This window comes from Macrotis lagotis, chromosome X, assembly GCF_037893015.1.
Source record: "Macrotis lagotis isolate mMagLag1 chromosome X, bilby.v1.9.chrom.fasta, whole genome shotgun sequence".
Taxonomy (NCBI): domain Eukaryota; kingdom Metazoa; phylum Chordata; class Mammalia; order Peramelemorphia; family Peramelidae; genus Macrotis; species Macrotis lagotis.
Window position 1 is genome coordinate 53703679 of NC_133666.1, and position 20397 is coordinate 53724075.

A 20397-nucleotide genomic window follows, 5' to 3' on the forward strand; every position below is an offset into this window, starting at 1 on the left:
ATCTCAGTTTCCTCCTCTTTAAATGATTAGTTAAAATTGCATGAATTATGAAAAGTCTATACTATTAGTTCCAGCTTATTGCCTTATCAATAATTTGAAACTTTAATATATAATATACATATATCTATATCTCTATATATTTTTCATATATGTATATATTTTTTCATATATACATATATATGAAAAATTCCTTCTCTTCACCCCTCAAAGAAAACTAAAGATTTGGCCTTTTATATTTCAGCTCAATAATAACCAGCTAATTAAGATCCTTATGCTTTCCCCCTAGCTTGTCTCTAACCTGTTGTTCTCCACTCAGTGCTATTCTTTTCTTACACTTCTGGCAACACACACCTGTTATTTCAGCATTTTGAAAAATCTACCAACTGCAAAAGCCCTGGAGCTCTCAATCCCATCTCTTCACTCTTTGCAGCTGCTTCCTATGGCAGCAATCAATGGAAAAAAAAGAAAGATTTGTTTCACAGTAAATTAGGACTTGGAACATCACAAGCATCTTTTCTACCTTCAGTATGTTGGATGAAGAGGGTCATATAAACTGAGCTTTGAAAGTCCTAGTTCATTTTATAATATGGAAAGCCAAACTGCTCAATGTTAAGTCAATAGTGTAGGTGTGACCAAACGCCATTTCACACAGTCCCCCTTAGCATTCTCATCAACAATTTCCCTCAGCCATCAAGCTCAGTGAGTAAATGACAATAAATTTTCACTTTGTGGTCTTCCCACACATAGTTTCTTTTACCAAAAACCATTTGAGTTCCTTGTTAACTCTACCTTCTATATGCCATCTTTTTGAAAAGTTGGATTTTGTTCCAAATAATAAAGAGCTAGCAATTCAGTTTTCTCCTTAACAAAAGCCTTGGTCTCCAAGATCAATGGAGAGTGTTTGAAAAGACCCATCATATGACAACACAGGTAGACCATTCAGAGATTGTCTGAGTTCAGCACCAGCATCTTAGATTTAGAGCTGGATGAGCCCTTATGTCATCTAGTCTTGGTTTTACAGATGCAGGAACCAAAAGAGATTTAGTGAGACTTGTCGTAGGTAACAAGAATAGCATTTGAGACCGTCCTCTGCCTGGCTACAGCTCCATCAGTCTTCCATTGGACCAGGCTGCCTCCTTAGAGGTTATCTTTCCTGTTTCACTGCTACCCCAACTATTGTTTTATTCAATATCCTCCAACCTCTAATGGCATTCTTTATATTAAGGTATGGCTATTCTTATTTTTTTCCTGCTATTATTATAATTCAGCCTCAGACCTGTTATGGAAGAAAAGATTTTTTTTTCCCTGTAACCAACAAATTGGTTATATATGATATGTTAAAATTTGTTGGATGATTGCTGGAAAAAACCTTAGTGATTAATCCAAACCCATCATTTTGTAAATGTGAAAAATTGACACCTGGACAAAGTGGATTGCCCAAGAATCCCATAGATTAGTAAATGACAGAAACCGGAATTTGAACCCGGTCCTCTGACTTCTAATCCAGCATTTTAAACCACATTTATGATTTAAGGACAAATTTTACTTTTTTCAGTTTTCCTCTGTCTCCTCTTATTTCCATTAATTCTATACTTCAATATCCATGCTATGTGTAACAATTCTTATTTGAGAACATCTGCCTTTCTCACAACCCTGAAATCATACTGTTCTTAGCTCCAGAAACACATTTACTTCCTGACTGGGCTTCATTTGGCTGATCTTGGCTGACTGTAGTTCATCCCACACCATGAGGGTGAGTGTTTTAGATGGAAATGGTGGACAACCATTTCCTCAACACTTGGAGTTTTTCCCATTCCAGAATTTAATGTGAAGCAGCTCTTTGTATATGGGCCTCCACCTACTAAACCAACCGGACTAAGTACAAAGCTGGAAGCCAAAACCTTCCTGGAAATTCCCAGAATTTGGAACTAACTCTATAATAATTTTGGTGATTCTTATTCCAAATTGCTTTTTAAAGTATCTGATATGGTTGAACTACTAGAGGGTGGGTTGTATCCCCTAAAGTGGAGAGTATTGTCAACACTGAGGATATATAGGAAAGGCTTACATCTATTTCCTTAACCTCTCATAAATGATTTACTTGGGGAAAGGATAATGATTAGTCTCATTGTCTGTGGTACAATACTGAGATGTGTCAGAGTGTAGCTCATGGACAATATCTCGGACTACAGGATTAGAACAAAGTAATCTTATTTAAATTACATTGAACAAATCAGAGATTATAGCACTCTAGAATCCATCCTGGGAACCATAAAAAAGAGGCTTTAGGTTAGAACTAATTTCATCCTCCAGAAGCATTTTCAGCTTTAGCCTTCACATCAAAACAATGAATATGAAATTTGGACAAGATTGAAAGGAAAGTCATTTGCCAAAATGATGAAAATACTGAAAAATAAAGTTTACAAGGTAAGGTTAAAGGAAGTGTGATTATTCAGCTTGGAAGAGAAACCTGAAGGATTTTTTAATTACAGTCTTTAGTGAGGGTAGAAAGAGGTTCACAGAATAAGATGACCAACAGTTTTCCATTTTTACTAAGAAGCCAAGAGGAAAAAATAAAACAAATGGAAGCAAGAAGAATTTAAGTTGGATATTGGGCAAAATTTGTTTCAGTTACATTTTGGAATGGGCTTCTGTGAAAGTTTGTGAAATTCTTAAGATCCATGTGAGTTGCTTCCTGGGTTGGAAGCAAAATAGCCAACTTTGTTGGAGAGTGACAGAGGGTAAGAGAAAGAGAAGATAGAGGAAGAGGAAGGAAGGAAGGAAGGAAGGAAGGAAGGAAGGAAGGAAGGAAGGAAGGAAGGGAAAGAGACAGAAAAGGGAGAGAAGAGAAAGAGAGAGAGAGAGAGAGAGAGAGAGAGAGAGAGAGAGAGAGAGAGAGAGATTCAGACTGAGAGAGAATCAAGGATAACAGAATTTTCTGGTGTGAGTGACTGAGAGGGTTTTGACACCTTTCTGTTCTGTTTCTGGGCAAAGTTTGTATGGACGATGGTGTATTGTCGGTACTAGATCTAGCCCCATTATGTGTATTCTGTTAGTTTGTCTCTGAAAGCTCATGTGCTCTTATTTTCCTTTCCCCCTTCCTAGCTTTGCCAACATCACAAGTTGCTCAATATGCTGTTTTCTTGGGCCCAGCTACCCCTGATTTCTTCAACCAAACAGTTATCTATTCAATGCTACCTCAATCTGAGCTGATGCTTGGCTCTATGTGCAAGGTTGAACTTGGTTATTTTGTTTATCTGGTTTTTTTAGAGTTTGTACAATGGGACTGAATCTTTGGGAACTATCTGCTACCTAAAGAGTTACCTGAAAGTCACAGATTTTGTATAAAACCCACCATCCAAGTGATCTCTTCTAGAAAATATTACTGTTATGGAGGTTCCTTTTCCTTTAAGCATTTGCAGCTTGTCTCAGATAATCACTTGGCAACATGGAAGTTTTTAAAAGGAGTTTGCCATTTACCAGCACCATATGGATTATGACCTGGATTATGTTCTTTTGAAAAAAAAATTCTCCTGTATAATTGCCCTATGTCACTGTAGGAGACATTCAGAATAACATTCTCCTTCATTAATGTTATTGTCTGTGATGCTGCTTCTCGGAAACACAAGGACAAAAATATTTCTCCTTCTGATTTAATTTGTATGTACCTAGGGCTGGCTCTAGGCAAAATTATGAGGTAGATGTTGGCATTCCCCCAACCTCCTCTCTCTAGGCACCCTTTCCCCCATTCAGTATGCCTCTGCCCCTCCCCCAGACATGCAGTGCCATTGTGTGTCTTTCTCTTCTCCTTGAATCAAAACCAGCTCTCAGGAAAGTATCTAATCACCTAATCCACATAGAGGTAGAAATGACTGATAAGGCTTTACAGTGTTACTATTTCTAGGAGTATTTGAATTTTTAATAGCAAAAGCTTTAACCAAAGGAATGGATTTGTAACTGTGGCATCTCAAGGATCACTTATTAGGTAGTAGATTGGGGTTATTTTGGGGGGCAGAGGTTAGGGGAAGAGGCATTTCTCGGTACCCCTGAAATCATATCATAGACAACACCCAGTTCCATTTATTATCCACATATGTAGTCATCGGGTAGTTCCCAGGGGGCACTTGTGCTATTCCTTTCCACCCACTTCTACTCTACAAGTACAATAAGCCACAGGACCTGAATTACCTTCTGAAACAAGTAAAAGACAGCAGGATTGCACAGCACTTTAAGATTCAGTTAACCTTTGTTAGTTACATTGAGACCAATCCCAAATGCTTTCTTTTGGAAGTGAAATTACATTCTGATGACAGAAATGATAGGGAAAAAAAGGTTAAAAACAAGAATAGAAGCTGTTGCTAGGTTGATTAGAAATGATTAAGCTTGGATGAAATTTTATTACTTGGTTTTATCTGTGATCTAAGCAATGTGAGCATTCCCTCCATGAGTTCCAACTATAACCCCATTTTATATTCTTTAAGGTTAAAAAAGCATTTTCTATATGTTTTCTCATTTGATCTTCACAATGACCTTAGAAGGCAGGTACTAGTATTCCCTCTGTATGAGTGACATTACTTGACTTGCCCAGGATCTCCCTTATAAGATCCAACTTGGTCTCTGGTTATCCAGACTTCAGGTCCAATACTCTGTCCACTAGGCCACCTAGTGAGCACCACCCTTGCATTCTCATCCTTTTCAACCCTTGTCCACATTCTCCCATTGAAGCCTCTGAAGGGCCCACCGAATATGCTGGAGATTTTCTGCTAGGTCTTTTGACATAATGTTGGCACCAGTGCTTCCCTCAGGCCTGTCCATCTGGATCCCTCACTCTTGGCACATAACTAGCCGTTTTAGTGCCCAACTTCCAAAGGTGTCAGAGTTACTTTGGAGCTCTGAAAAATGATCAAATATTGATCAGTTTCTCCTATTCATGTTATTTTCTACATTTAGTAGCAAATTGTCCTTTAAATGAGTGATTTTATGATTATATACAAATCGATAAGAAATAAATAGCTTTCATTTAAGATTTAGGAAACTTATAAAGAAGTTCATTAAAGGATATTCTTTATAGCAAGTAGTGGGTTCAGGACAAGTAGAGAGAAGATGAACTGCTCTTCAGGTCTGTATCCTCAAATCAAATATTCACCAACTATCAAGGACTTTTGTGGTTTTGTGGTCTTGAATGGAAGAGGGAGCAGTGAAGGTAAAAGGAAAGAGTGGCCCATATGACCGGGATGGAACAAGTGGATGTTAGCCCCCCAGGGGAGTGTAACAGAGGGCTGCAGCACTAGAGACAGAGGGGATATGGAGATAGAGGAGCCAGGTAGGAGCTTTTCTTTTTATGCAAAAAGGGTCCTATTTCTAACACACAGAGATTTTTTCAGTTTTCTAATTCTCAGGGATTTTAAAGTAGCGAATGAGATGATGAGAATGTGATCAGAGAGCTCATCTTTCTTATTTGTATTAAGATACAACATCTTTTTTTCTTTAAGAGCACCTTCAATTAGCCCATGTTGAGTACTATCATAATTTTAGAAATGGGGAGAGAGCTTACAAATAGGCTTAGGGATACAAGGCAAAAGCACAGTCTAACAAGCAAGTATATTGTTGTTGTATAAAGCTATCTGGACCAAAAAAAGAATGACCTTAAGACTTGATCCTTAAGTGATAACAATCTATGTTTGTTTTAAGGAATTATAGCTTTCTCCTCAGAGTCCACATAGCAACACCAACCTAGATGTTCTGTCATCTTGGGGACAAGGGGGAACTTTTTAGGGTCAGAGATCCAGAGTTGGAACATACCTTAAAGGTTATTGAATTCAACTCCCCTGTTTTACAGATGAAGGTTCTAATGTGAAGAGACTTCCACTGATCAATATAGGTTTATATGCATTTGTAAGGCAGCTAGCCGGAGCTACAGAGGATAGAATATTGGGTTTGGAATCAGGATGATTCATCTCCCTGAGTTCAAATCTAGCCTCAGTATGTGACCCAGGGCACATCACTTAACTTTGTTTCAGTTTGCTCATCTGTAAAATGAGCTGGCAAACAAATTGGTAAACCAGTCCAGCATCTTCACCAAGAAAACCCACATGGAATCACAGGAGTCGGACATGGCTAAAATGATTCAACAATAACACCATGCAGTTATTTGATCTCTAGCAAGCAATATCACTTCACTTACCTTTTCAACCAAAGGTTGGCACTTGTAGCTATAAAAATCCTAAACGGCAACATTTTTATGTTATTTTTGTAAACAATTTCCTTTTCTTGTACTTACGAGCTTAACAGTCATCCACAAATATGATCCTTCTAACATCCAAAGAGCAAAGGGCTGTCTATGAAACTGAACTAGTATGTAGCTTGTTTCTTTAAAGTGTACATTAAAATCAATATTGTTGTAAGATAAATTCCCTACTTGTTTATTCTGAATTTGTCTTCTGTGTAATCTATAGATGTTTTATCATAACTCTCTTCTTTCTCTTTTTTCTTCATTTACAACACCATCACTGTCTCCTCTGTTTTCTAAGTTGGAAAACTAATTTTCTCATTTTGGGCTTTTTTCTTTTTCTTCAAATCCACCTACCCTTTATTCAAAGTCTCTTGTTGGGCAGTTAGGTGGTGCAGTGGATAAAGCACTGGCCCTGGAGTCAGGACTATGTGGGTTCAAATCCGGTCTCAGACACTTAATAATTACCTAGCTGTACGGCCTTGGGCAAGCCACTTAACCCCATTTGCCTTGCAAAAAAACCCTAAAAAAAGTCTCTTGTTTTAATTTAGATAGTAAATTTCTGTATATCTTGCTGTCAATCATTTATTCTTACACACTATTTAAAATATATTATAGTTTTGTATTTTTAACAAATTGGTTTAAAACCCACAGAAACTATAAGTAGAAGAGTTTTAAACAGATTAGAAAGTTCTGTTGGCAATTTTTAAAAATGTGCAGATGTGAGAGTTTTTATGGGTGACTCACTTAAATCATTTTCAGCAACAAAAGTCTAATTCTTCAATACCTTGCTAATTGTGATAGCTTCCTACTCTCATTAACTAGCATTTCAAGGCACACTATGCTTTAGTTTGGAGCTCATTGTTCATAATAGTGAAGCTAAATCCGTATTTCAAATAATCTTGATCATTTTGAATGGTGGGTTGACTTCTTGTCATATCTGATTAGATCTTCATTGTTTTTAATCTCATAATATGGCTGTCAGAGATTTTAGTTTAGTCTATGTTTTGTCTCTACTACTGCTTTGTTCACTTGTGCTTACATCATTAGTATTATCTTTGGTCTAAAGTTTTGGGGTTTTGTCCTAGGAATATTTTTAAGCCACTCATCCATTTTATTTGCATTAGTTTAAAATAAAACTTGGTAATATACCCAATAAATTTACTTAGCCAGACCATGCAAGCCACAATACATTATAATATGTTGAAAGTGAGCAAACAACCAATTTTGTGGCACTTCCCTTACCACTTCCAAATTCTGCAGATTGTGCAGCTTCCTCTTTCCTCAAGATTCCTCATGCAAAACACAGAGCATGTGACCATCTGACAAATGGACTGAGTGAAGAGCCACTTTTAAGCCATATATTAAAAATAAATAAAACTTTCTTTCTTTAGATAAAAATACAAATAGTGCTAATGTTTTTTCCTGCATCCCCAATGGTTTCTATTACCCTCACTACTACCATCACCTTGGATCCACTGGTCTAGATAACAGAATTTGACTGAATTTCTCTCCCTTCAGCTCTGCTCTCCTCTGGGAGTAGCACAACATTTAGCCTCTTGGATCCCGCCCCCACCCACCCACCTTGGGAAAAGAGTTTCAGAGATAGCAGCCTTTCTACTCTTACATTGCACTATGTTGTAGTGATGAGAATGAAGTTGGAGTTCAAAAAACTTGGTTGTGCTGCTTTGAACTATGCAATTATGAATGTCATTTAACCTGTCTAAATTTGTTTCTTCATCTGTCAAATGGGGATAACACCTCGAGTACTTAACTCACAAGTTGTGTAAGGCTCAAATGAGATATTATGTCTAAAATGCATTGCAACCTTTAAAGGCTTTCCTAAATGTCAGTTTGTATTTCAGGGATTGTATGGAAGGTTTCTATAGACAGAAATGATCTGGGCACAGAACAGTAGCTCCTGGAGGCCTTCATTTCAAGTTTCTCCTCACACTGACTCCTGTCTGAGCAGACAAATGGTGAAGCTGGCTGCCCATAGCCCACATGGGTTACCAGAAGTGGGAGAGAACTTGAAGGAACAATTAGCTTTCCAGGGCGTGCTTGGGAAACATGCTCCCTTGTGCTGAGGAGAGAATCGAGGCAAATGCGTGACATTTTTTTTGTATAGCTATTATTGTCATCAGCTCTTCCGAGTCTTCCACTCTCTAGGGCTAATGAAGACCATATACTTGTGAAAAAAGATCTAGCTGTCAACTGGAGCAAAGAATTGATGATCTATTTCATTTCAGAAGTCAGAACATAACTTGAGAAGCCTATAACTCACATCTTAATAGAAACACAGGGGATTGCCTCTCTTGACAGTTAATATGTCTGTAAGACCTCAAAGGGGTTAAAGCAGATACATGTCTCATTTGGTAAAATATGTCCTTCCTGGCCTCATAGCAAATTCAGTTTTGTAGGATGTGTGAAGAGAGGAAAAATATACCTGGCTCTCATTCTGAAATTTCCCCCTGAAACAATTGGCTACATATTATTAATGATGACAAGTGTTACATTAGCATTCCCATGGTGATCTTTCATATATGAATAAAACCTTTTCTTTTTAATTTAAAGGATATTATTAGGCATATATTCTACAAAATTACAGGGAAAGCAGTGCCTAGTCCCTTATTCTGAATGAATTGCCTAAATTATATGCTTTGTATTGTATTTAAGTTCTGAAAAATATTATGTTCTCTGCAGAGGATATACAAAAATAAATAATGTTAGATAAAATTTCCAGGAGGGGAAAATGCATTCCCAATTTTGGAACCTTTGAAATAGATCAAAGAAAAACTGGTATTTATATGCCACTTAATCTCTTTTACAGGACTTCTGCAATGATATTAGAAAATTCGAGGAAAATGAGCATTTATGTATCTACTTTATAATAGGATATGAAAGGGTGAATAAAAACTTAATTTTTCTATGTTTTATCGTAATACAGTAAGCTTTTGGTTATCTTTATAGTTTGTACATTTCCTTTATCAAATAACAATATATTATATTTTTACTTCAAAATAGTTGCAGCCTAAGCAATAACAATTATTGAGTAAGAAGCTTTAAGCTGAAAAAATGTAATGTGTCTGGGGACAAGCACTTATCTTTTTTCTTTAATCACTTGTAAATGTACCCAGACATGTAGAAAAGAGAAAATTTCTTTAAATTCTCCTTCCAAACATATGTAGACAACATCAGGCTACCAAATGTGAAAGACCTGTCTTCATTTTAGAGACTTTGGGAATAAATTAAGATCTAATTTCAAAACATAAAACTATAGGAGAGACAGAAACATCGATAAAGAATTCTAGAATAAGACCTAATAATGGTAATATCATCTAGTATTTTTAAAACATTTAATACATTTTAAGGCTTGTTGCTGATCAACTCTATTGAGGATAAGCCAAGACAAGTAGAAGTTGTTTTAAGCTATATTTGGTAGCTAGAAACCTTTATTTTGTTTTGAAAAAGGCCTAACAATTATTCAGGGACTGATTAGCTGGCCTATCCTTTTCCTAAAGTCCTTTCTCTGCTTGTTAACATTTCTACCTTAGTGTGTTTGGGGAGAGGAAATAAAATGGAAATACAAGTCAGTCGCTGTTTCTGCTCGTTAGAGAGCTGGTGAAAGGTCTAGTTGAGGAAGAAAAAAGCATTATTTTGAATAAAACACTCACTTTTTTTTCCTGTTTTCCAATCATCCTCAAATCCCTATCTTCCCTTTACAAAAACTCTGAAATATCTTTATCTGATTATAAAATCTTTCCATTCCTTCTCTCCCTGTGCCTGATTCTGCATAAGCCTCTACTACATTATCATGGTGACCTCCAGTCCATCTGTCCCACATTACCAGCCCAGGCCATCAGCCCTGTTCTGACTACATCATCTTCCTTTCCCAATATCAACCCTCTTAATGAATAGTATCCTCCATAGTTTCCTCTCTACTCTCAAATTCCTTGACCACTTGTCATGTCAAACCCCTATTCTGGATTACTCCCTGTCTTAGTTTACCCTATTCCCACCTGTGCTACTGAATAGAACCAGAGAAAATCACACAACTGTACTGACTGGATATACAACAAATTTATGTTATCTAATCCCAAATTGGTCCTTAACTCAAGAAAAGCAATCTTTTATTGCAAGCTAATTAATTTTCTTTTCTACTCTCTCCAATGACTATTATAGCCACTTTTCTTCTCTCCTCAAACCTTCCACATAAACCCCACTTTGGCTGAAGTTAGGATTGACTGAAAACAGTTAAAATCATTCACCCTTCTCTTCTTCATCTCACAGCTCCTTGAACTCATACCCTTTCATATCTGCCATTACTTCAGCTTCTAATGAAGAAGCAGCCACTGTCACTCATGCCAAATCTCTACATGTAATCTTGATCTTTTATCCTCCAGCAAGATTGCCCCTGTTATCAGCCCTGCTTATAATCTTCAGTTTCTCCCTATCTCCTGATTCTTTCGCTAGTGCTTACAAACATGCCAAATTCTCCCTTATTCTAAAAAAACAAAAACAAAAAAACCCTTTGATTCCCTCATCTCTGCTAACTATTATACTATATCTAATTTCCATTTCTCAGTCTAACTCCTATATTGACTTGTAGCCTTCATCTCCTCTCTCCTTATTCTCTTGTTAAACCCTCACGATCTGGCTTCCACCTTTATCACCCACCTGAACCTTCTTTCTTCAAAGTTACCAATGATCTCTTTTTTTTTTTTTTTTGATTTTAGGAGTTAAGTGACTTGCCCAAGTCACACAGCTAGGTAATTATTAAGTGTCTGAGGTAGAATTTGAACTCAGTTCCTCCTGACTTTAGAGCTGATGCTCTATCCATTGTGCCATCTAGCTGGCCCCAATGATCTCTTAATTGACAAATCTAATAACCTCTTCTCAGTCCTTACCTTTATTGCCCTGCCTGCAGTATTTAACACTGCTGACTTCCTTTTTCTCCTCAATGCTCTATCCTCCTCTGGGTTTTTGTGACACTGATATGGCCTCATTTACCTGTAACCTATCAGACCAATTATTCTCAGTCTTCTTTACTGATTCATCATCTATGTCATATTCACTAAATGTAAGTCTCTCTATTGGGTCCTCTTTTCTTCTCCCTTTTTACTGTCTCACTTGGTGATTTCACCAGCTCCAATGAATTCCATTTATTATCTCCATCCAGATGACTCCAGATCTCTATATCCATCCCTAATCTTTTCCTTGAGTTCTGGACTTAAACCACATCTAGAGATATCTCAAACCCAACATATTCAAAATAAAACTCATTTTCTTTTCCAACCAAACTCACTGCTCTTCCAAATTTTCCTGTGTTTTCCTAGTCACCCAGGCTTGAAAATTCAGGATATTCTCAATTTCTCACTTTCAACCTCCTATGTGATCAATTGCCCAATCTTGTAATTTCTATCTTTACAAGTTTCTTTCACATGCATCCCTTCTTCTCCACTCATACAACTGTCACCCTTGGTCATGCTCTCATCATCTTTTACCTGCACTACTACAATAGGCTTCTATTTCATCTCCCTTTGTTATTGTTCAGTAGTTTTAGTTATGTCTGATTCTCTGTGACCCATTTGGAGCTTTCTTGGCAAAGATACTGGAGTGATTTGTCATTTCCATCTCTAACTCATTTTACAGATGAGGAAACTAAGGAAAACAGGGTGAAGTGATTTGCTCAGTATCACAAAGCCAATGAGCATCCTGACTTTAGAGCTAGTGCCAATTAGCTGCCCTATTTTACCTCCTTATTACAAGCCTTTCCATATTTTACACTGCCATCAAAGTGATTTTCCTGAAGTACAAGTTGGGTGATTTCAAGCCTCTACTCAGTAAATTGGTTTACTGTAAACTAGTAAGTTTACTATAAGCTTAATATAGTAAACCAATAGTTCCCTATGATTTCTAGGATCAAATATAAATTTCTCTTTTTGGCATTTAAATTTCTTTACATTCTGACTCCTCTATACCATTCCAGTTTTCTTGCAGTACTTAACACAATGCCTTAGACATAGTAGGTGGTTAATAAATGCTTAGTGATTGATTGATATTTTCCCCCCTTCAATAACTCTAGGATCTAGCCCTAATGTTCTACTCCCCATTCTGTACCTATATCTTGTGCCTTGGCACTGACTGTTGTCATCTCTGACTGTTGTCCCACCCCACCGGACATAACCCATGCCTGGAATGAGCTCCCTCTTCACCTCCACCTCTGAGAATTCCTGGTCTCCTTTGAATTCTGCTCAAATGCCAACTTCCATGTGAAATCTTTCCTGATGCTTATTGCTTCTTCCCCAAATTACCATGCATAATTTCTGTCTAAATCTAGCTGTATCTTTTGAACTATGCATGTTGTCTATCCTGTAAGAATGTAAAATTCTTAAGGAAGGGAGTACTTCAGTTTCATCTTTGTATTCACACAGATTAGAATAATGCATTGCGACTAGTAAGTGCTTAATAAATGGTTGTATGTTTCTTGATTAATAGAAGATTTAATCTCTTGTAATTTAACACTTGTTGATGCTATCGCTTAAAATAAAACTTGGTGATTACTTTAGGATTTAAATTGCTCATGTTTTTCCCCTACTCTGTTATTGTAGCTATTCTGAAATTGACTGTATTGCTTTCATAATATTTATCTATTACATTACTTTTAAAAATTTATTTGTTTTAATCAGTCAAAATCAAATTTCTCACATTTCTACCAATCACTCCCACCCCATTCTGAACAAAGGACAAGCCAAGTCCTTTACATACATATATAGTCAATGAAAACAAATTTCCATATTGACTCTGTCTATCATTCTGAATTCTGACTTCTTCAATTCACTATCAGGAAGTGAGTAACATGTTTCATTTCTTTTCCTCTGTAATCCTGGTTGATCTTTATGCTGATAGGAGTTCAACAAAATAGTGTTTTGTCACATCTATAGACTATGACTTACTGATCCATTCCCCCAATTTATGGGCATCCCCTCAAATTTCCAATCTTTGCCACCTCAAAGAAAGCTATAAATAATTTTTTATCCTTACAATTTATTTTGCTTAGGACTAATCCCTCAAACTATTCAACCTCTAATTTGCCTTCCCTCCTTCTCTCCTTACCCTCCTATTTCCCTGTTGAGTGAAATGTATTTCCATACTCAACTGTATGTATAAATGAATATTCTTTCTTCATTTGACCAATCCCAGCTGCTCCCTTCTGCCCTCTCCTCCTTTTTTTGTATGGATATCTACTTATACACTCTGATTATGTGAGATAAAATTCCCAGATTTTCCTTTACTTTCTCCCACTCTCAGTATTTTTCTCTTTCCCTCTTTTCCATTCTTTTCTTAAGATTATTGAAGTATAACAGACTTATAACCAGACCTTGTCAATTTGGACTTCTTCTATGAACTCTGATAATGATAGGGTTCAGAGAGAGCACATATATCATCTTCCCATATTTGAGCATAAGCAGTTTATCCTTCTAGTCCCTTATTGTTCATTTGTGCTTACTTGTTTATGCTTCTCTTCCTGTGTTTGAACTTCAGAATTTTTATGCACTTCTGTTCTTTTCATCTGGAATACTTTAAAAGTCCTCTATTTCATTAAAGATCCATTTTCCCCTATAGCACTATACTCAGGTTTGTTGAATAAGTTATTCTTGGCTATAAGCCCATGTCAATATCTTTGAGTTCTGGAACATCCTATTTCAAACTCCCTGCTCCTTCATAATTATGTCTGCTAAATCATGTGTGATCCTGACTGTGGTACCTGAATTCTTTTTGGCTACTTGCAGTATTTCTTCTTTGACCTGGAAGCTCTGGATTTTGATTATAATTCTGTTTAGTGAGTGTCAAAGCTGATAGTTCAAACTTGTCCCAACATACCTGATACAGTATGGGAGTAGTGGTACTTCAGATCTCCTCCAGCTCTAGTACAGACCTGGACAACTGAAGTATTCTGAGCATAGGATACCTTGTCCCCACAGGTATCCTGTTTCCTTTGACAAGTTGAACTGGACAAATGGCTCACGAAAATTTTGTTCTGGATTTTCCGCATCATAATTTGGCCTTGTGCATTTTCTAGATCTGTTTGGGAGAGTTTGTTTACTGTAAACTTGACATAGTCCTATCACTCCACTTTCTTTATAATACTCTTGAAAAATGAAACCTAATTTACTATTACCACTATAGGTCAGGGACTTTGGAGATAGGGACTGCCTAAACAATAGATGGAATAGGCTATAAGGGTCTGTATGGCATGATTAGAGGAAAAAATATCATCCCTACTGCTTCATAATTTGCCCTTTTATCTCTCTGTCTTTGAGTTTCGTAGGCTTGGAACAAATTTCTCTGGGAAGGGTCATATGTTAAGATGCTAAGATTAAGTGTTAATATTTTATTATCAGGTATCATTTTAGTAAGGATTGGCAAGAATGAGATAGGCACCTTTGGTGCTTAGCAGGATGAGAGGAAGGAAAAGAACTTTGTTAAGGGAGGCAATTTTAATTGAAATTAAGATGTAAAGAAGGAAAAAAATTGATGGTGGTAGCCTATCTCTTAGACTTTCATGGCTATTTATGACTGAAGTTAAAATCCATCTGGCTGGTTGAAGACTTAGCACAGTAACACAGAATGAGTTTAGAATCAGAGAACCTGGTTAGTTGTTCCATTTCTACTTATGTCATGGTGGACAAGTCACTTCCCTTCTTTGAGCATCAGTTTCCTCACCTGTAAAATGAGAATTAGACCAGATGGCCTCTGAGCTCCCTTCTACTCCAGTTCTTTGATGTATGATTCTGTGACTATATTAAAATGCTTAACCTTATGTTTTCTCTCTATCCCACCCTGTCTTCTCTCATTTCAGAATCATGAATTGGAATCTGAAAATCTGAAATCTCTTGCTCACAAACTGAATGTGGCTGCCAAAAGCCTACAGGGCTTTCTAGCTGGCAGAAGGAGGAGCGGCCTCACGGGTCTTAGAACCAGACAACTACCAAATAACTGTCTCACTGCTATAGTTGATCTGATCGGAGTGGCCAAGAAATTACTGGCCTGGCTCGACAGGTAATTCTAAACTCGTGATCCTTAAAGTTCTAGCTGACTGACTTTTTGTCTTTCCCACTTTATATTATAGTTTGGAAATGTGTCAGTTCTTTGACATTTTATAACCTCTTATGTCTTATATTCAATTTTATTTTTTCAGTGCCTCTTCCTATTAGGCTCAGATAGCCCTAGGTTTAAGGGGCAGACCACAGCATGAGTGAACTACCTCATTAAACAAGGTAGATGGAATGGAAGGGACCAGGGTTTGAATCCCAGTTCTGACAAGAGTCTTTTGACCTTAGGAAAGTCCTTTCCTCCATTGGCTCATCTCTAAAATGAGAATGATCTCTCAGGCCACTTCTCTCACATTCCATAATTCTATTTTAAAACAGATCTATATAAAAAGTATATTTAAAAAGATGTAGCTTTTATAAAAAAAAAGTGATATTCTCCACAAACTTATTTGTTCTAGTTTTCATTTAAATAATTAGCTTTCATTTAAATAATGTTTCAGTAGCACATGTAAGGACTCATTGCCACTTGGGGGAATATGTTTCTGTATAAAGCACAATGGGGAAAGATCTAAGAAGATAAATATCTAAAACAAAGGGCCTATGATTGAACTAGAAATGTAGCCAACTTTTGATTATTCAGATTTTGGTTCCTTTTGTGCTTTATTTGTCCTTAATAGGCAGATAAAGAGAGAAAACACTTCATTTGTTACTCCTATATCACTTATTGGTCATTCAACAGTGCTGATGTTAGCATCAATTGAAACTATTCATGACAACCAAACTATTCTAGCTACTTCAATGCACAGTGACTATATGTGTGACTTAGGCTAACCAAGATACAATTGTGTTTTCTGTTTTACTTTAACTAACCAGGAACAGACTTTAGAATCCAATCTCCAGAGTTCTGGTCCTATTCTATGTTTAAAGATGATATGAAGACGTCCATTTCTCAACCAACAAATTAGATTTGACTCCAGTCAATTCTGACTGAAAGACTACAGTCAACTCTCAAATATTTGCACTAAAGCAACCACTGGTGTGGATAATATGCTTGTGGTTTCCCTTCTTGTTATAGCAAAGCCCCAAAGGGAGATCAAACAATGGGCACTAAAGGAGTGCCAGGGCACACTGGCTAGGTCATGAACTCAGACTGTTTCTGCTAGTCCAGTCTCCTGTGACTCCCATTTTGTTGATAAGGAAACTGAGGCCTGCTTTCTCACAGACCTTTTCATGTTTTTAATTTCCAATTACTTCTTGATTGACAAAAAAAAATGAACACAGGAAGAAGTTACAACTGCTACAGTCAGAGAATTCTTAAATGGAAATTTCCACCTCTTCTTCCCATACCCATTACAATTAGTTGATTGAATTTTAGTGAAACTGCTCAGAGAATAGTAGAATTTTATAACTGATAAGGACCTTAAAATGATTTAGTCTAATTCCTTCATTTTACAAATGAGGAAACTGAGGCTAAGAGAAGGTAAAGTTACTTGTCTGAGGTTGTGCAAATGATTAGCAGTAGATCTGAGATGAGAATCTATGTCTCTTGAATTCCCTGCCCTTTCTGTTATGCCATGAGTCATCTCACATGAGGATCAGAGAAAGCATAACAACTGGAATTTCTGTAATGCAATAGAGCAGGGCTGACAACTGCAGGAAAAAGGGGATCAATTATGTGATAATGACACAAAAGGACCTCCCACATGTGTCATGGAATCTATAACCTATATAATTGAGAGATGACTATATTTAATTTTCTTGTTTTATTCCTTTTTCACAAAGTTTTCCTGCCCCTCATAAAATTCATATCCAGTTGTTATCATTAATGAACATTCTTTAAGAATCAGAAGTTTGGGAACTTCTACAATGCACATTAGTGGGGAGGGGAAAGGTTTGCCTTGAGCTCTGTTCTTTTAATAAATACTTTTCAAGGCAATCAGAGAGCTCTTTCAGAAATGAGTCTTTATAAAAGAACCTCATTTGACTAGTCTTTCAAAATATAAACTTTATATGCACAGATCTTTTAATGCACTGTATTTTCCATTTAAAGCCTTGAACTTTACAGATTTCCAAAGACATTGTTTAAAACACCAAGAATAGAGATGTCAGAAGGGCCTCTTAGAGGCAATTAGTCCAATACCTTCATTTTACAAATGAGGAAACTGAGGCTTAGAGAGGTTAAGTAACTTGTTCAATGTGACACAGCTTGATAGCAGAACCAAGAATTTTATTCCTCTTTTCAGAGTCTAGATCTGATGTTCTTTTTCCCTTAGCCAAGCCTTCAGTTTCCTTACTTAATTTCCCCTTTGTTCCATTAGCATGAAGAGTTCAGAAAAGAGTTCATGAATCTCTCAATTTTTTGAATTTGGGATATCAGTGAAAGAGGTGTTACGGTCCATATGCCAAAAATTCAAGATAGGATGCTTTGTATTGTGGGTGTTTACTGGAAATCCCTCTATTACTTTCAGAGCCTCAAAGCTCACATCATATCTGATTTTGCAAAGTTTTTCTAGGAAACTCCAGATGCTGTTGGAAGTTTTGCCAGGGACTCATTAGGGACGCTCTTCTGAGTCCGTTTCAGAGCAGATAGCAGCATGGGGTTTAGACACAGTTGGTGCCTTGAGATGGTGTGTTTCTGCTGAGGTACAAATTGGAGAACTCAATCATTCATGCCCATTAACGCTCCTGGTTTAGCTTTTACCTGAGTGGCCTAGCCAAATTGCATTTCCCATAAAGTAATTAGATTTCCCCTTTTCAAAATTGCCTGGTGAGGAGTGTCAATTGGTGGAGGTGCTCCTTATTTTCTCTCCAAAACTTGTTATAGTAGTGTTGCTGGGGAAAAGTGACTTCTGTGTTTCAACTCAGAATTGGCTTTATCTCTGTGGCAGGTGAGTAAAGCCCTATATGTTTAGTCTTTGAAGTGTTCTGGGACTCTGCAAGAGAAAAATGCTATTAAAATGTAAATTTTCAATTATTATTGTTAATATTGAATTTCTCTCAAATTGAGATTCAAAGGTATTATTTGACCTGGTTCAGTCTGGCTTAATCAAATCCATGTTTTGAGGCCTAAAATTCATTTCAGCTTTATTAAAAAGGAGGCTATAGATCTGATGAGTCATCTCTATAATAGAGGTAGCGACTGTTTTGGAGAACTGGAGCTAATTCAAGAGTTTAATTCAAAAGCTCATCATGAAAACAAAGAAGAAAGTCCAGTCACATGGACTGATCCCAAGAGTCATCTCTTCTTCGGGTCTTCTATGTTTGCTTTTGGTAAATGTTCCTGGCCTTCAGAGGGAGTTATTTGGACTTATTGACTTCAAGTTAAAAAGCAGAAGGAATTATTACCTTTGCAAACCCTGTAAGCCTTGGACTTCATAGCAACTTCATGTTAGACCCGCTCTCTCTGAGTGATATAATAAACACTACACCACTTGGCTTCAGTTTGGTCAGGTCTTTATGTAACATTTTCAAGTGCTGGTCTTGAAATTTCAAATTCATTTTCAGGTAGTGTTAGGACTATGAAGACAGCCAAAGCTGTCCAGGTCCTCAAGGAACTTATTTTAAACTGGGCAGATGTAACATGGACACAGGGAAGTGTAATTAGGAAAAGGGAGTGAAAGGGGAAAAGTTCTGACCCAAACAAAGTGCCCCAAGATTATTGGAGGTTGTGAACTCTAATAACTGAGGAATATATTGGTTGGGACCGAATATTATTGCTATTGTCTAAATGTATATATACATTCAAATGTATATCTCATGGATTTTATAACTACAAAATTCAAGAAAACAATTTCTAGAGAAGAAATTTATCTAATAGTCATTATAAAGTTTGACAATTGATGATCATTTAGCCGAATTTGACTAAAAAGTTATAAATCTTGTATGTTTACTTGTAAGATCCCAAGACCTCACTTCAAATCATGCTATGGTTTTTGTGACCTAGCCTTAATGGCTTACTGGTCATTAATGGTGTAGCTGAGCTGAGGTGGGGAGATTGGTAGGTGGAAAAGAAGAGGAAGGAAAGATCAAGAGAATTGTGCCCACATTTTTCAGGCTTGGAAGGAGCCATAGGAAAGTATCTTGTGCTTTTTGGCAGCTAGCATTACCACATGGAGGTTTTATAAACTTAATTTTAAGAAGTGTTTTGAAATGTTGCCCCAAACCACATGTACTTCCAGAGTTGGCCTCCACAAAATGACCCCTCAATCGATGAATCCCCCCCTCCTCATGACCCCCAAGGACTGGCAGCATTACAGTCTGCAAAGCTTGGATCAGAAGCTTAAATGACTCTTTCTTGCTACCTCTTGAAATAAAATTTCATTTCTCCTGTTTAAATAAATATGGATTTGGCACTATGTTGCTTATTAATTTATATTTACATAGGATACTCTGAAAACACCCTTCTTACTGTTGGGAATTCCTGAGTGACAGAGTGATCTTTATCAAAGGCACAGTGGTTTTATTACCTCATCAAAAATCTGTGGGTGTTCCTGGCTCCTAGTATACTACACTCATAGAGAACTTTTCTGAGCCATCTTATGGTATAAATCTTGTTGAAGCTACAGAGGATATCTCCATGACCAACAGTAGTATAAGCTTTCTCCTAGAGAAAAGCCAGTTGTACTCTTTGACATAGAAGTTTAAGATGCAGAATTTAACAGGCATTTTTTTTGGAGGCTACTCTAATGACTCCAGCCATTGCAGATTACCACTGTTTTGGTTTCCCCAGAGGATTAATTAGCCTGTTATTGGCATTAGGGAAAAATGGCAAGAGATAATGCTCAGTGAAACCCAGATTGATAGGGTCTTCTATTATCTCTCTCTGGCAGGATTCCATTTGTCACTGTGACAGAATACGGAGTCCTGAAAAACAAAATTGTTCAACTCTGCCTGCAGTTGACAACTATCGTGCAACAGGTAAATGCTGGTTTATCAAGTATTAAGCATGAATTATTTTGATTATCCTACATAAGCTGTCAGGAACTAATCCTTGTTTATTGTTACTTTGCAATGTCTCTCATACGCATACTTCCTTTTCTATTTGTACCAGTACCCCTTTAGTTCAGGCCTTATTACATTTTACTTTGACTACTGCACTGTTTTTATTGTTCA

General features: G+C 36.9%; 1 protein-coding gene across 1 annotated transcript in view; it reads left to right on the top strand.

Moving 5' to 3' along the window:
* The window catches only part of LOC141498669 (connector enhancer of kinase suppressor of ras 2-like), a 392492-nt gene that overhangs the window by 46426 nt on the left and 325669 nt on the right, over nucleotides 1–20397 (top strand). Inside the window, exons 3-4 of the mRNA XM_074201839.1 lie at nucleotides 15093–15292; nucleotides 20115–20202. Of these exons, the coding sequence (XP_074057940.1) occupies nucleotides 15093–15292; nucleotides 20115–20202 (288 nt within the window). The remainder of the gene's footprint in view (nucleotides 1–15092; nucleotides 15293–20114; nucleotides 20203–20397) is intronic.